Genomic DNA, 17760 nt, shown 5'->3' on the forward strand with positions numbered 1-17760 from the left:
GGAAGACATGCCGATGCCTGACACACAGCAGTTTTAAATCCGGGCCACGGTGTGCCTGGCAGAGTGTATTGGTATTGCATGGCGTGCTGGTGGCGTGTACCACAGAGCAGAGACAGCAGTGACGTCACAGGATGCAAACCGAGTAAGCCCTGGGAAAACATAGCCGTCACACATTTGATTTGAGCTAACGTCTAGCAGTTGCAAGTTCAAAAATCTTCTGGCGGGGCTGGGGATTTAGCTCAGTGGTAGAGCGCTTACCTAGGAAGCGCAAGGCCCTGGGTTCGGTCCCCAGCTCCGGAAAAAAAAGAACCAAAAAAAAAAAAAAAATCTTCTGGCATTGTCAAGTTTTTTGAGACCCTTCCCTAACACACACACACACACACACACACACACACACACACACACACACACACACACACTATGTACGTAACCATATAGGAGGTCCACAATAATTCTGGAACTGGGGATAGATGACAATGGACCAGGCAGCCCCTGGAGCAGCTCGCTGTAAAGTGGATACAGGAGCAATGAGGGAACAATACCTATGTCAGTGAACAGGATTTGGGAGTTGGAGAAGGTCTCAAGGGACGGACCCTTGTGCCAAAGAGGAGAGGTATGGGGTAGAGGGCCGGGCATGGCGGGATTGCTGGGTGGTGGGAGAGTCTAATGCGCTCTCAGTCGGTGAGTAGAAATAGAAGACCACATTTTGTGGACACAATCAGGACTATGGTTGTCCATTCCCTACAAGAATAAGAAGTTGTTGAAGGGTTTTAAACCAGGAGAATGGTAGAGAGACATTCTGAGTCGAAGGGTAGCCCCCAAAAGATCTGAGCTAAGTTTTAATTCCAGCTTTGCCCTGTGACTATTCTAATTTTATTTTACACCCCCCCCCTTGGTTGGTTGATTGTGGAGTGTGTGTGTGTGTGTGTGTGTGTGTGTGCGCGCGCGTGTGCGAGCACGTGCGCGAGTGTGTGTACACATACTATCATGTATTATGTATGGGTAGAGGTCAGATGTCAACTTGCATGAATTGGTTTTTTTATTTCCTCTATATGGGTCCCAGGGATTTGAACTCAGATCTTCGGGCTGGGCAGCGTGCTTTTACCTCCTGAGTCATCTTGCTGGCGACCATGTGGCTGCTCTTTTGGGCAGTTTGCCCCTCTGAGAAATGAATAATATCTCCCTCCTGTTTGAGTGGGAACTCATTGATAAGGTGTCCAAAACCATTCATAACTCCAGAATTAGCGTCAGCCTCCCAGCGGTGAGGTAGGCGGGGCAAGCTTTCTGTAGTCATGGAAACACAGCCGACCCTCTGGTGGCGGCGGCACAAACTTCACTGGCCGCTGTGTGAAGTTATGGGTTCGGTATCCCGCTATGGAACTGCTTTGTTTTGTTTTCTTTGAAGTTGATTTTGTCCTTTCTAGTTTTGGAATAGCGCTAGTGGCTTTTCTAACTAAGGTGGTCAATTCGGAGCATTGGGTGGTCTTCCCTTTCTCTTTTTGCTCTCTAAGGGAGGACCGACGTTGCGTGCAGGCTATTGCCTGTTTGCGGATAGCCAGCTGAGGTCAGAACAGAGGAGAGACTGCTGAGCTTCGGCCTCTCATTCATACCTCAGGCTGGGTTAGAACACAGCATTCCCCACATATGGGACTTTGCTGTTCTGGCTTGCCTTCCGCTCCCTCAAGACTTGCCCAGATTTCCAGCAGTTCTTTCAGGGGCGTCTGTGATCCTGAAGAATTCTGTCAGGAAGGTTTTCTTTGGGTTCATGCTGGCTGTTCGCCTAATGAGCAAATGGTCTCTTTGTGGTGTTTGGCCACATAAATAGCACAGGCAAATGAGATGTTTGCAGTTCATTGGAAGTAATAGAGATGATATGGGTGTTGCAGATGGTGGGCGAGGGTGCGTGGCATAGAGGGAAGAGACATCTGCAGCTGTCTTGTAGTGATCCCACGCCTTTGCACACTGGCCTCAGATTTGCCTGTTTATGACTTCTGGACTCCATGTTACTCCCAATTCGTCCTCTGCACTGGATGGAATTTCAAATAGATCTGTGGATCTCTCCTTGTTAAAGCATATTTAGGCTTAAAATCAAAACTTTCTGGCCCTGTTGCGTCGTGAGCTTTTTAAAAAATAATCATGTACATTCTAACCTAGAGGATGACATTGCTGTAAGTGCTAACTACCCGTGTGACTTCTGTCACAGACATATCACTGGCACCTTCATTTGCTGCTCTCCGGTCTGTATTGGACACGGGATGAAAAATGACATCCTGCCCAGTCAGCATGCCTCCTAAGATCTCATTTTGTAATAGACGTGATTTCCGGCCCCGGTGATTCAACTCAATGTGACCTTGAAAGTAGCTGGTTCTGCACAGATACCTTGCAGGGTTAAGTGGGCTGCTGACTCAGGGGCCTCTCGCTATGGAGCCCTCAAGCGGCTGGTCCGTCCTGCAGGCTGTCAAAGTTAACCAGCATCTGGCACCAGCACCAGCAGGTGTCAGGTGGAGAAGGGATTTGTGAGTAAAAGCAGCTGACAGTGGAGGCTCTTGTGTAGCCTGTGTGTCGCTCTGATTCCTCCAAAGACTTCATGAATATTAATTCTGTTAACCCTCCCTGCGCCTATTATGTGGCAGCTGGAGGATCTCCCCCCCCCCCCCCACTGAAAGTTTAAACACTGTGTCCAACGTCACTTTGCTACAATGTAGTGGAGTGGAATTGGGTGAAGCTGGGCATTAACGTCTTTGCCCATAAGCACCATGCTGGGGCAGGCGCTCACAAAAGGCAGCCATAGCTCTTACCTTGGAACCTCAGGAGCCGTTACGGGGAGCCCGGTGTTCAATTTCTGGCCCACCCCCACCCCCACCCCCACCCCCGCTTTTCTAGATAGAGTTTCTCTGTGTAATATAACCCTGGTTGTCTGGACTCTCTTTGTAGACCAGGCTGGCCTTGAACTAGGAGAGATCCACCTTCTTCTGCCTCCTGAGTGCTAGGATCAAAGGCCTGCAACCACCACACCCAGCTAGGTTGCTGACTCCTTAATATAGGCAGTCAAATGTCATCCGGTGGCAGAGTGCTTTGCCTTGAATGTGTGAGCGCCCTGGTTTTGGTCCCCAGTACTGCAGGAAGGAAAAATATTATTGTTATGGTAACATAGATAAATGGTACAAGTTTTCATGTGAATGGAAGGTTAATTTGGAAATAAAAAAGTAGTAACAGGAAGTTAAAAAGCGCCATCGCCCCCAAAAGGCATTAATTGGAGTCAAGCCTTTAGTGACAGCACATAGACTGATATACATTGTGTTCTGAGATTGACCTCATAGAGTGCGTCACTCTTGGTTTGTGGTGGCGATAGTCAGGGTTTTGAGATGGTATTCTCCTTGAACTCAAGTAATCCTCCTGCCCCAGCCTTCTGAATAATTGGAACTGCAGCGCCAACACACCCAATCCACCCCTGACCTGAGTCTGGTGTTATCTATTCTGTGCTGTAGCATTTGCCAAACTCCTCAGTATAATACTTTTGAAGACAGGACCAGAAAATTTCCCGAGACCCATGTTTTTTGTTTTGTTTTGTTTCTCTGCTTAATTTTGTTGTGGTTAAACCCAGTGTGAGTTTCTCCATCCTTGAAGAATCGTAGCCATAGTGACCAGGAACGAGCACTTAGAAGTCATTGGTGAACTCACCAAAGAGAAGCTCCACAGAGACAGAGCTGGCCTTGCACATGGTCTACGTGGCGCCTGTGGCCCCAGCTGTGCTGGGGGAGGACTGGTTTGAGTGTCATCCCACCTAGATAATGTTTGGGAACAAGGCAGAGGAGCCAGTCTTGAGGGATAGCTGTGGGACAAAATGACGTCATAGAATTGTAAAAGAGTCCGTGTGCTTTGAGGACCCGTTTCAGGTTTTAGAAGAATTACATAGAAGCACGGTCATCATCACTGTAAGCTAACACCCTGTGGATGCATTCATACGAATTCACCCAACTCTGGTACTTCACTGTGAGCTTTATGAACTAAGCACCCGAACACAGAGAGGTGAACTAGCGAGTGGTTCTACTTAGCAATTGAAAATGAACGAGTCTGAGGAGAGCAGACGCTGCTTTTGAAGTGTTCGTTGAGCATCACCATGTAATGCAGTTAAAGGCTATCTTGCTGTTCGGTCTCAGATATTTGCTTCCATTTAGGCTTGCTTAGTTTTCTTTCTTTTTTGACACTGGAGATTGAGCATGGTACCTCACCAAATGCTAGACAAGTGCTCTGCCCACTGATCTCTGGCCGCCGCCATCCCAACCTCCTTTTAACTTTGAGTCGCCCACCTCTGTCTTGAACTCACTTTTGGCACAGGTAAGCCTTGAACTTACAAAATTGGGGTATCAGCTTTCCACCCAGTGCTTCGGGCAGAGTCGGTGATGGGCTGTTTCTCTCTGCCTTTCCATCCCAGTCATTCATGACCTGATAATTTAGAAGGTTTGAGGGGAGGCGGTCACTGGCAAGTCACCCATGATAGAAAACAGAGAGTAGCCAATGGGTAGGAAGAAAGCCATCCATTCTCCAAACCCGTCACTCACACTGCGCTAGGCAGCATGTCAAGATTTCCTCTAAGTTGATCTCCCTGGCCTTCCTTTCTGTCCAGTCCTGTGTCTGTGTCAGCCTCAGCCCCTGTGGCTGTTTCTTCAGCTCCAGCAGATTGCTAACAGCTGGCCCAGTCACTGTAGGGTAGGAGCTAAGCCCTTTCTCTGCCCAACACGTCACCGTTCCCACCCATACCCACCACACCCTCCCATAGTCTTCCCAGGCTCAGCTGAGTCCTCCTGACGGTTCCTCGAGATGAAACACGTTATGAGGAGCCAAGCAGCTGCTTGTCATGACTGCTTCAGAACAGTCTCCCTTCTCCTACATCTATGTCTTCTGGTTGGAACTGTTGGCAGAGCGAGTGCTGTCTTCCTGTGTGCACTTGGCAGAGCGGGCTCCACTCACGTGTTATTCACTGTTCGGAGAACAATCATTACAGGGTTATGTTAATAATACGAAAGTCAGTCCAGTTGAGGGGACTGTGTTCTGTATGAAGAGCCCACTGTGGATAGAATTTTAGTTTACTGTACCTTTCTAGAGATACGGTTTGGAACCTGTGTGGAATTTTCCAGAAATCTGACCTGGTATCAATTTCCTCCCCGTTCCTATCTGCCCTCACTGTTCTGAAGTCAGAGTTGCAGCCTCAGTTTACCCTGAAGGTTCAAGGTGAAAAGGAAAGTAATGTAAGGAGGTCTGAAGTTCCTCAGAGGTTCTCAAAAGGAGAAACTGTAGGGCTCGTCCTCTGTGTGATCACCTTCACCGTTGGTGTGTTTTCAGGGTCCTGGCTGGGCGGACAGGAGGGCCTGGGGAGTGAGGCTTTGAGTGTCTCTGTGTGATTCTAAAGCACATCACTTCCCTGTGATCTTTCATCCCCACTGTCTGTGACTGTAAGGTACTTTACCACTCGTATTTAGAGATGCGAGAGGGAACACACACGAATATAAAAGATGAAGCTCAAGAAGGGAGCATCTTGGTCAGCAAGGTGGCTCAATGGATAAAGGCATTTGCTGCCAATCCTGATGACCTGACTTCAATCCCTAGGACCTACATAGTGGAAAGAGAGAACCAGTTCCCACACTCCAACCTCCTGCCCCACTCTCAAATAAATGAACCACATCCACACACGGATAGACTCACATACACACGTGAACATGAACGTATACACACACACACACACACACACACTGGTTCACACACAGATTTACACACACACACACACATGAACATGAACGTACACACACACATGCACACACACTGTCTCACATACACACACAGATTTACACACACATGAACATGAACGTACACACACATATGCACACACACTGGCTCACATACACAGATTTACACACACACACACAGCTCATACACAGATTTACACACACACATGAACGTACACACACACATACACACACACACTGGCTCACATACACACACAGATTTACACATAAACATGTGAACATGATCATACACACACACACTCACACTGGTTGACATACACACACAGATTTACACATACACATGTGAACATGATCATACACACACACACACACACACACTGGCTCACATACACACACAGATTTACACATACACATGTGAACATGATCATACACACACACACACTGGCTCACATACACAGATTTACACACACACTGGCTCACATACACACACAGATTTACACATACACATGTGAACATGATCATACACACACACACACTGGTTGACATACACACACAGATTTACACATACACATGTGAACATGATCATACACACACACACACACACACTGGCTAGAATTCACCCAAGTCCCTGTGGTTGTATGTAAGTGGCTGAGGACCATAGTGAGGCAGGAAGGGATATTATCAGAGATGGGAAGTAGGGCTGTCTGACTGTCCTTGTTAATCAAGTCTGCTGTCTACTTCTGGTTGATGAAGCTTGTTTTGTCTTTGTTTTTTTAAGGATGAATCACGCTTTTAACCCAGTACTAGTTGAGGGACCCATATGGTGAGAAGTTACCAGCTAGCCTGTATCTCAGGGACTCATAACTTTAACCCTGAAGAAAGGCAACCATCACTTACCCCCATGAGTGGTTCTGAGAGTATGATCCTGTGTCTTTTAACACCATAGAAAGTACTTACACAAGCTCAGATAATAGTGTTGCTGGTGATAGAACCTTGTGGGACCAGTAAGTGTCTTCTGTTGGCTTGTCACTCACCCGAGTGTGTGTGTGGTGTGTGACTGTATTTAGAGTTGGCTGTGTATGCCCCATGTTTGCCTCATTCACCCACATTTCCTCCTTTTTGTTGAAAGATGAGTCAGGCACATTACCCCTTTTAAGGTATTTGTTAGTGCACACAGGCATTGATCAGCCGAGCTGCTCTGTGTGGAAAGTGGATTGGGGCGCTCCATCAAAGTGGCGTGAAGGGAAACCTTCAGCGTGAATGTGTAAGCAGAGATAGTCGAAGTTTGAGCGGTTGCCTCTTCCTTCTGTCCTGACAGAAAGCCCCTGCTAACGCAGCCAGTTCTCAGCCATCCTTTTGCAGTGGGCTCAGCTCGCTTCGCTTTTCTTACACAGAAACTTTGGGCAACAGCGGCATCTCAGCCTCCTTTGAAATCACTTTTGTAGCTTGTTTACAGTTTATCTGATGGTTGTAATGCCACAAACTTTCCCACCTCCAACAGTGGCGTATGTGTTGTATTTTATTATGGTATCAACCATTGTTACTCATCAAGGGTTAAGAGCACATATTGTCCCTGTAGTTTTGTCCCTAGAACCTGAACCCACATCAGACCGCTCAAAACTGCGGTAAACTCAATCCCAGATGTCTGATACTCTCTTCTAGGCCCTGTGCACACAGACACACACACACACACACACACACACACCATAATTTAAAAATAAAATAAGCCAGTGTAGTAGCACATGCCTTTAATCCCAGCACTTGGGAGGCAGAGGCAGGTCTTGAAGCCTGTGAGTTCAATGCCAACCTGGTCTACATAGTAAAAAGATAAAATAAAATTTTTAAAAAAGGAGGAGGAGGAGAAGAGAGAAAATGAATGACCTCATTACTAGACAGCTGGTTGGGTCCTTACACTCTCTCTACCTGGACAGGAATCATGGGTAATGGGTAGATGAGTTCTTCTGCTCTTGGCAGTCCAAGCCTTGAGTGGCCAAGGCCTAGAGTCTGGACTGAAAGACCCAGAAGGTTATACCATCAGGCAAAGAATGTTTTCTTGTTTTAAATGCTTCAGTTGGAGGCTTTTGTCACCAGTGGCATCCAAACGTGACAGATGCTGCGGCCCTTGGCTTCCAGCAGCAGCGGTTGGTGGCTGCAGCCCGCAGCACTGGATGGTACCTCGTGGTCATCAATTCTTGGGCAGACCTCAGGTTCCGGGATCCTCAGGCGTACTGGATGAGTATTCTAGACAAGCAGTGTTAGCATGGCTCATTTCTTCCTTGTTGGTATCCTCAGCCACTGACAGAAGTTATGGTGTTATAACTCTCAGGCTTCCTGCGCCTGGGACCTTTGGTGTTTAGGGTACATCTCCCTAGAACTGGGGCCCTTTCTTCTGCCATCTTTCATTGTGTGCCCACCCTCACCTCGTGCCTGATTCTACCCTGGCCATTCTCTTAACTCTTTAGTTCAGGGATCTACACAAGATGATTTATCTCCCAACTGACTGGAAAAGTGAGTCGATCTGCTTATAGAGCCAGAAAGTGGGTGTCAACCGTTTTTTGCAGCGATCACAGCAGGCCTCCACTCGAAGGATTTTGTTTGCACCCTGATCACAGCATAATTTGCAGTGCAAAATAAAAGGCCATGTTTGTTCTACCACAGTCCTTATTATGGGCACCAGGGACATTGTCCCCTTTTGGCCTCGTTGAAAGTAGTTATCGGACTAGTGGGCATGGATGTCCAACCCACAGGCTGAATGAGGCCCAGGATAGCTACAAAAGCAGCCTGATAAAAAGTTGCAAACTTACTCGAAGATTCGTTATGAGATTCTTTTTGTCCTGGATCGCATGGTTCTCCGGCATGAACATTGGAGATAAGCACATGACCCAAAGAAGCTGAAGGCTGGATACCTTTTAAAGATTTTATTAGGGGCTGGGGGTTTAGCTCAGTGGTAGAGCGCTTGCCTGGGAAGTGCAAGGCCCTGGGTTCGGTCCCCAGCTCCGAAAAATAGAAAAAAAAATAAAGATTTTATTTATTTGTTTATTATATATAAGTATATTGTAGCTGTTTTCAGACAGACACACCAGAAGAGGGCATCCGATCTCATTACAGATGGTTGTGAGCCACCATGTGGTTGCTGGGAATTGAACTTAGGACCTCTGGAAGAGCAGTCAGTGCTCTTAACCTCTGAGCCATCTCTCCGGCCCCTGAGCGGCCATATTGACCTCGAGGTGGACGGTGATGCCCTTGTTGGTCGTCAGAGTAGCTTCAGCACCAGGGAAAACCCTAACAGGTTCCAGTTCAAGGTGGGGAGGGGTGAACTCTATGGAGTCCAACATCTTAGCTTACCAACGGGAAGAACAAACAGTAAATGGGGGCCACTTACAAGGTCAAATAGGCATGCTTATAATTTCAGCACTGGGCATGTGGAGATGGGAGAATTGATCCTGTAGCACACAGTGAGACCCTGCCACAAAACAAACAAGGAACGGGCAGCAGGGCCCGGAGTGCTGGCTCAGCAGTTAAGAGTACATGCTGTGCTTTTACAGGTAAGGGTTCAGTCCCCAGCACCCACATGGTTGCTTACAGCCACCAGTAGTAACTGCAGCTCCAGGGTGCTGGCCTCCCTCACTGGCCTCTGCTGGCCTGCACTGCCCCGTGCTCACACCGTGATGCTCATGTGTGCGCTCAGCTCCACACAGACACACAAAATAAAATAACCCAGAAAGATAAAAGCTACTCTTTTTTTAAAGACAATGGGGAACGTTGTGTGTGCGACAAAGCAAACGGCCGATGCCCGTCGAGTGGTGTCACGGGACTTAACAAGTGTGGAGGGGTGTCACGGGACTTAATAGTGTGGTAGCAATTTTTCCCTGTCCAGGCCGGATTGGGGTCCTCCGGTTTGCCTCACAACCTCTGGGGATGTAGGCATCTTGGCTACTCACCGCCCAATTCACACTTTCCAAAAAGCTGCCCAGGTAATAGTGCGCAGGATATATGATGTACGGAGAAGATGGTTTTCTTCTCTAAAGAGTCTGCTTTCTAGACCAGATACTGAGTCGGAGTGGGTGGCCACCCATGAGTTTGTGACTCCCTTTGCCCTGTGTCTATTCCTTGCTAGCCTGTGGGTTGGTAGAGGGAGCCATGCGACAGTGATGTCACTGGAGGCTCCGTGAGGTTCCATTTCATCTGTCTCACCTCATTGGGTTGAATGGTTCACTGTAGTTAAACAGGACGTTGTGCGGTCGGTCCTCTGTGTCGATTCTAGGTCCTCAGACTCAACGGCCTGTACTGACCGTGTAGACGCTTGTGACTGTTCCCCCAGCAATTCAGTACAACACCTATTTACCTAGCACTTGTTATGTTAGGTGGTCTAGAGAGGGTTTAGGTGGACAGGAGGTGTGTGCGGGTCATATGCAAGCACTGTACCATTTTATGTAAGGTAGTTGAGCATCCACGGATTTGGGGATCTATCCTCACGGATGCCAAGGGATGGCAGTATTAACTGGACACATGTGATGGCCCTAATATAACCCACGTGACTTTCCCTTGTCAAATAAAGCAGTGGTTTAAAGGACATTGAAGTAAAGCAGGCAAAAACGAGGTTTCATCAGCAGCACGGTGCGTAAAGCTCTCAATTTCACTGTCCCTGCGCAGACCAGATGCATCCAGCGTTCTCTGCAGAAAACTCAAGCTTTGGGTAGAGAATGAAAACTCCTGGTGTTAAAAACACCCATGCATTTTTAGCGTGACATCCTCACAGCCTGTCTTGTCTGGAGGGGGGGACTAGCTCATAGATTCAGACTGGCCCGATAACAACTAGAAATACCAGTTAGACCAGACAAAGAGCTATAACGCCAAAGTGGAATCCTCACTGTGTCCAAGGTAGGCATAGGCACACCGACTGACGGCCTTCTGGCTAGTTCATGGGCTGCCAGGGAAATGATGCCTCAGTTTCAACACGAGGGGAGTGTCTTCGCTTTTCTTTGCTTGCGTTCAGAAGTGTAGAACCGTCCACCCGTCTGAGTCCATGACTTTCTCTGCTTCTGAGCTATGAATATTTCAAGTGGCCCTTGAAGTTCTATGGGGATCGTAGGGCCTCGTGCTGGAGAAGATTCAATGAATTTAAATTAAATTAATTAACCTCTATCCCTTTTCTGAGACAGTCTTGCTGTGTAGTCCGGGCTGCTCTGGAATTTATGGAGACGAGCTAGGCTGGTCTCAAGCTCGTGCCCGTCGGTCCTCCTGCCTCTTGCTTGTCTCTCTGTACCTGGGCACAGGGAGGATGTACACACCACACCTCAGCTTAGTCTTCTGATCCCCGTGATCCTGACTGCCATGAAGGCATAGGGAGGGCGCCCCATTTCTCGACAGTTATTCACATTTTTGAATTGATATTATAAGAGCGTGATCAGGAACAACACACCAGGAAAGCCAAGAACTATCCTAGGATCCCATAGCCTAGAAGTCAAACTCCAGGTCTGGAAATCCCCATGGAAGGGAAATATTTACAAGGCGTGTCGAGCTCATGCTTTCTTGCTTTGTAACCTTCACCTTTTGATGTTTCCTTCGAGTATAAAACTTCAATCATTTCTGAATTGTTAACTTGCAAAAATGAACATTGCAGGGCTGCTACTGAGGCTCAGTGATTTTTTTTTCAGCACTGAAAAATAAATTTACATTATAAAAAGTCTTATGTGCGTGGTCGATGTTGGGAGGAGGGCAGAACTTGTTTTAAAAGTTCAGTGTTGAAATAGGTAAAACTTACTATCTAGAATCATGTTTTTAAAATCTGTATCTTCATGTGTATTAGATTATATTTGCCTAACAATGAAAATATAATAATGAAAATATAATAATGAAAATATATATATGTATATATATATTTCAACACTAGCTTACGAAAGGTTATAATGTTGGGGTGTAACTTAGTTGGATGGACAAGACTGGATGTATACAGGGTAGTTTGTCTCAGTGGTAGGGTGCTTGCCTATCATTCGTGAAGCCCCAAGTTTGGTTCCCAGCATCACAAAAGTCAGCTTCGGTGATACCTACCTATAATTGTAGCAATCAGGTGGTAGAGACGAGGCTCAGACGCTCAAGGTCATCGTTTGCTGTTCCTAGTTCAAGGCCGGCCTGAATTATGTGAAACCCTATCCCAAAGAAAAAAGGTGGGAGCCAGGAAGAAAATTTACATGTAAAGCTAGTTTAAAAGAATCCAGCTATGCGCAGTACGGTTATAGGATTTCCGTATCTCCTTCACTACCACCATTTCTTAAAGCCATTTAAAACATCCCCTCAATCCATGCCCACAGTGAAAGGTTTATCACCGCAGGCCCCTAGTTATATGTGGCTTTCCAGATCCCATTACGAAGTTGCTGAATTTGTTTTTTGTTTTTTTCTTTTCTTTTTCTCTTTCATTGTTTCCCTCTGATGTGGCCATTGTGTTGACAACCTTCTGTGTCTCCGCTATTGAATTTTTTTCTTTTCGTCGTGAAGAAAGCCTCCCAAGGTAAGTGCTGGCGTGGAACTGGGCATCAGCACGGACTTAGTACGCAGTTACGATCCCAACTCATCGCAGGAACCTGTGGGTAATACCTGGCCACCGCGGAACTAAGACTAGCATTCTAATTTAAAATTTAAGCCTGAGCCAGCATGTTGGCCCTGATGTAGGCAGCGTGTTTCTTTTTTTTTTTTTTTAATTTTATTTATTTAGTGTATGAGTGCTCTGCTGCATATACATCCCCCCTGCCCAGACAGGACGCCAGATCCCATTACAGATGGTTGTGAGCCACCATGTGGGTGCTGGATTTGAACTCAGGACCTCTGGAAGAGCAGTCAGTGCTCTTAACCACTGAGCCATCTCTCCAGCCCTGGCAGCGTGTTTCTTACCCTATGTTGGCAATGTTCTCACCCATTCTTACATTCTCAGAAGATCCTTGAATCTGTGCCGGGGAGTGCTTCTGTCCTGCTGATCTCTAAAGGAGTTTAGCAAGAAGAAGAAGCAGGTGCTGGCTCATATGCTAAGAGAGATTGGCATAACTGTGCTCAACTCAAGGCACGCTAGAGTCATTTGGGAAGAGGGATCTCAACTGAGAAAATGCCCCCATCAGACTGGCAAGTCTGTAGGACATTTTTCTTAATTCAGAATTGATATGAGAAGGCCCAGCCTATTGTAGGTGGTGCCACCCTTGAGTTGGTGGTCCTGGGTTCTATAAGAAAGCAGGCTGAGCAAGCCAGGGGAGCAAGCCAGGAAGCAGCATCCCTCCATGGCCTCTGTATCAGCTCCTGCTTCTCATGTCCTTCCTTCCCACGTTGCTTTTGGTCATGATGTTTTACAACAGCAGTAACTAAGACAGTGGACTTTCTAGAAAGCAGAAGACTAAAAGCAGGTCCTCAGGAATAAAATTTGGTTAACTAGTTACAAACTATCTTCTGTCTTTCCAAGAGGAGTTAATATCTTTGGAAAGGTTTTCCAGACATTCTGATCGAACACCAACTGATTCTGTAAGCTGAATCAGAGCTCTTAGCTAATTACAGTGACTGCTAGTCAAAGCTGTCCCCCACTGCCTTGGCCAACTTATGATGACCTTTTTACTGGTGGAAACCCCAGAGGTTCAAGTATAAATGGCACAGCCATGAGAAGGTATTTGAGTGAGCAGCCCTGAATAAATGAAAGTGAATTTATCATCAGGGAGCCTTTTGCTGAGTATTAGAGAGATGTTTAGTACCACAAGTCACTAGCAAAGTGACCAACCCTAGGTAATGACACTGATTACAACCATGCTTTCTAAGATAGAATTAGGGCAAACTTCTCCACATGGTCGGAGTCTAGGACACATGAGAACATGGGAGAAAAGACAAGCTTATTTCCCCTGGGGCTATGAAGAAAACTAACATAGCTCTTGGATTATGGAAAACTGATAAAATGTTATTTCATGCCTTATAGTTATTGAAGGCACCATTCATATTATCTTTGGCACTAAGAGTTTGAACTCCAGCAAGGAAGGCATGCACTGAATAAACAGTAGGAGGTGTCTCAAGAGAAAGGAAGTAGCTAATGTTTCTGAAGTGAGCTGAGCTGGTCGTCATTCATGGTCAGATGTGGAGGGTCCTGACAGTTGTCCCTGAGTAATTGCTGAGGTGATCATGATTCATAAAATCTACGGTCTTGAAGGTTTTCTGCTCTAGGAGGATACATGCTCCTTTAGCTATCTGTATCTTTTTTTTTGCTCCCAGAGGTTTCAAAGCATACAGTCATCCTGGTAATAAGATAGCCTTGTTTCCCACCGAGAAAGCCATGCCACCTTTGGCTGCTCAGAGAAGGAAAAGCATTGAAGTTGACAAGGCACAAGGACATTATGAACAACCACTACTACTTTTTACATGAACATACTGGTGCACAGTGCTATGCTAAAAATCATTCCTAAGAATGGCCATGAAATTCTCAAAAGTAATGTTAAATCATCATGTTAAAAATATACCCACTTAGTAGCAGATAATCCACTGTATGGGGTACATTCGGGAAGCCTAAAGGTTGGCCTGAAACCAAGAAAGTGATAAAACAGAGTAAAATATATTAAAGACACAGAGACTTAGGGGATGACTGGCTGTGGGAAGAACAAAAGCGCCATTCATGCTTTGTAAGATGACGAGATCTGTGCGTCAGTGATCAGAGGCCTCAGGGCAGGTGGGGTGACTCACCTTAACAGATTACTAAGTAGGAACAACTTGTCCATGAAGCAGACTTAGTCTCGGTGTTGTGATAGCGGTGAGCTAAGCATGTGTGTAATATGAAATCAGTTGTGCTGGGACCATAAGTATGTGATGTTCATAGGATAGGAAGTCCCTGTTCTGACCTTGAAGTCAGAAGCGACATACTGGGGGATCAGGGTCACCTCCTCCATCAAGTTCAAGCCCAAGCTTGGGATGCAGACCTAAGTTCAAACCCCAGAACCCACTCATGTGGTCGAAAGAGAAACTGGACTCCCAAAACTCTGTCCTCTGACTTCTACAGGAACACCCTGTCATTCATGTAAGCACCCAGATGGATGGATGGATGGATGGATGGATGGATAGATAGATAGATACATATACAAACATACATACATACATACATACATACATACATACATACATACATACATACATACATACATGTGATTACAGGTTTTTAAGCCTGTGCTTGAAGGAGCTGGAAATACAGCAGGGTTAGTGAAGGATAGATTACTAGACCAAGGCCCAGTGGACCCCGGAGGTTTTGTGTATAACGCTCAGGTACAAACAGCTTCCAATCAGAACAAGGCTGGGGGCAGCTTTGTGGACAGGCCAAGGTGTAGGGGCTCATTCACAACCTGTGAGAGCTGAAGTCCTTGCTAAATACCCAACACTGAGGTCAGGACAGTGGGTTGAGACCAGGCCTTGGGTGGCATGTAAAGGTAAAACAAAAGAGAATCAACTGTCGGGTGGATCCTGTCAGGTCCCAAGTCATCGTGTTACAGTGTGGTGGCACTTTCCTGAAATCCCAACACTCAAGGGCTGGGGCAGGCCAACCTGGGCTATGTAGTGAGACTCGTGACCCAGTAGGACAAAACGTAACCTATAATGCCAGCACTCCGAAGACAGGAGCAGGAGGATCTCCATAAATTCAGAGCTACTTGGGTCTACATAGCCAGTCAGACCAGCCAGAGCTACCTGGTGAGACCCTGACCCTGTCTCAGAAACAAAGGAATCAACAAAAACCAGGAACCAAAACAAATGCACACACCTCCAATCCAGGCAACGTCAAGGACTAAAGTCGTCATAATAAAGCAGTTCCAGGATTCAGGTGCCTGGAAGCCACAGGAAGAAACAGACGTAATCCATGTCTTTAAGGATTCCACCACCACCTCTAAAAACAACATCTAACACTGAGGGTGTGTCTCAGTGTGCACAAGGTTCCATCCTTAGTGATACAAAACAAAGCAAAAACACAAAATGAAAGGTATATTCAGAGATAAAGAAGGTATACACAGGTAGGAATAGAGACCCACAAATGCTTCTGATATCTCATGGTTACGTCCAAACTATGAACGCACTTGTTATGTTTAAGGAGATTAAACAATAAAGTCAGAGTGCACAATGTCAGCAAGAAATGGATATTACATAACTCAGAAACCCACAACCCGGCAAAAATTCTCAGTCTGAAAAGCCCAGAGCCTAAATTGTAAGTTTAGTGCTAAGACTCTGTACCAGGTTGGATCAGGCTGGTGAACCTCGGCTAGTAGATAATATTTAAATGAGCTGCGAGAGAGACAGGGTTTGGAGACAACTGAAGACCCACCTTTTTTTTTTTTTTAAATAAACTCGGACCTTCTGTTCCTCAGAAAACCAATGTAAGCTGCAACTCTGGGATGCTTTCAGAAGGTAGCGGGAGGAGGCAGCCGTGGCTCTGTGGCTCTAGGACGACCTTTCAGAGGGGAAGCTTGGAGGCAAGATGTAAGAGTAGACGACAGAGTGCTCTATTAAAATGTTCTCCTCTGGTCCTGCCAAGACTGAACACCTAGTGAACGTGATTGTTGGGGGGAGGGTGGAAATGGGGGGAGGATGGGGAGGGGAAGTCCATACAAAACGGGAGGGGGAGGGGTTGGGGGATGTTGGCCCAGAAACTGGGAAGGGAGATAACAATTGAAATGTAAATAAGAAATACTCAAGTTAATAAAGATTAAAAAAATAAAGATTAAAAAAAAATGTTCTCCTCTGCCAGTGACTGCGTTAAGCGTAAAGAAAAGTGGTATGCTGGGACAAATATTTAGGAATAACTAATAAATGATTTGTATCCAAATTATACCAAGGTCCCTTAAATCGAAAGGAAGGAAGGAAGGAAAGAAAGAAAGAAAGGAAGGAAGGAAAAGAAAAGACAGACTCAGCTTAAAAATGGACAAAAATATCTGAATAGACATTTCTCCAAAGAGGATGCACAGGTGTCCAATGAACAAATAAATAATCAAGTAAAGGCACCCTCATGTTGGTAGATGCCACCACACACTATGGGATGCCTACCAAATCAAAGTCTCACCAAATCAAAACGAAGGCTGGGTAGCAGCAGGAACTCTGCCATCGATGGCAAAAACGAGGCAGACGGTGTAGGCGTTCTGGAGGGCAGTCCTCAGCTTCCGAAGAACCTAATTGTGTTCTGAGCACAGGAGCCCAGTGGTGGAGCTTCCGGGTAGTTACCCAAGCCAACTGAAAGTTTGTATCTACTGTGCACAAGTGTCTCCAGCAGTTGGATTCATGATTGCTAACTCCTAACGTCGTGATGCCTGCCAGCAGGGGAGTGGATAGGAAGTCCTGGTATCATCTCTTGATACAGTATCATTCAAGGATAGAGGAGAAACGAGCTACCCACCCCACAAAAGAAAGGCACGGGGAACTGTCAGTGCATGGCAATACGTAGAAAATGCCAACCTGAGGAGGTTAGGAGCAGTGCTCTAAGGTCCCATTATTAATCCATCATATTCTGAAGTAGGTGAAAGTTCATGGCAATAAAAAAATACAGTGGCTCCTCAGGGTGGCGCCCACAGCTGGACAAGCTTCTCAGTGAAGCAAGGAGTGACAGACAAGTGAGCTGGAGCAGGGCCTGCCCCCTTGCTGATGGCCAGAACCACAGACAGAGAATGAGCCCCAAACATAAATTGGTGTGTGGCTTATCTTTTGGATTTGTCTGTCTGGTAAGAGTTTATAAGTCAGATACTGCCCACTCACCTACCTTTTAATACTCTGGCATGATGTGCACTCCGTGGTGTTTGTGGGAACAAGGTGTGTTTCCCTCAAGAACGACAGCACCTTAGACAGTCATGGAGATACTGGTCTATGCACCTGTAGATAAAGAAGAAAGCCTTTGTTTTATAAGCACCAAGGTACGAGAGGTGTGTCCATCTGTCTTCGTGCAAAGGTAGTATTGTGATTACTTCTTGATTGAGCCATATTTGATAAACTGGATTTTGGCACAAACTGGTATTCAAGGAAAGGAAACGTTGTT

General features: G+C 46.2%; 1 protein-coding gene and 1 long non-coding RNA gene across 17 annotated transcripts in view; one reads left to right on the top strand and one right to left on the bottom strand.

Moving 5' to 3' along the window:
* Nucleotides 1-17760, top strand: part of Kif13a (kinesin family member 13A) — a 182537-nt gene that overhangs the window by 56454 nt on the left and 108323 nt on the right. For 12 of the 15 annotated variants that reach the window (XM_063276527.1, XM_063276529.1, XM_063276531.1 and 9 more), the window contains exon 3: nt 12240-12252. The exons of the other annotated variants lie outside the window; for them this stretch is intronic. In XM_063276527.1, the coding sequence (XP_063132597.1) occupies nt 12240-12252 (13 nt within the window). The remainder of the gene's footprint in view (nt 1-12239; nt 12253-17760) is intronic. 15 annotated transcript variants of the gene reach the window in all.
* Nucleotides 8648-17018, bottom strand: LOC134482696 (uncharacterized). 2 transcript variants are annotated; one of them, XR_010059113.1, is made up of 2 exons: nt 11796-17018; nt 8648-10845 (listed from the first exon to the last, which is right to left on the bottom strand). It is a non-coding gene; the product is annotated as an uncharacterized LOC134482696 (long non-coding RNA). The 2 variants fall into 2 exon arrangements; XR_010059114.1 differs by having other exon boundaries at nt 8648-11403.

The sequence above is a fragment of the Rattus norvegicus genome, chromosome 17, assembly GCF_036323735.1.
Source record: "Rattus norvegicus strain BN/NHsdMcwi chromosome 17, GRCr8, whole genome shotgun sequence".
Lineage (NCBI taxonomy): Eukaryota > Metazoa > Chordata > Mammalia > Rodentia > Muridae > Rattus > Rattus norvegicus.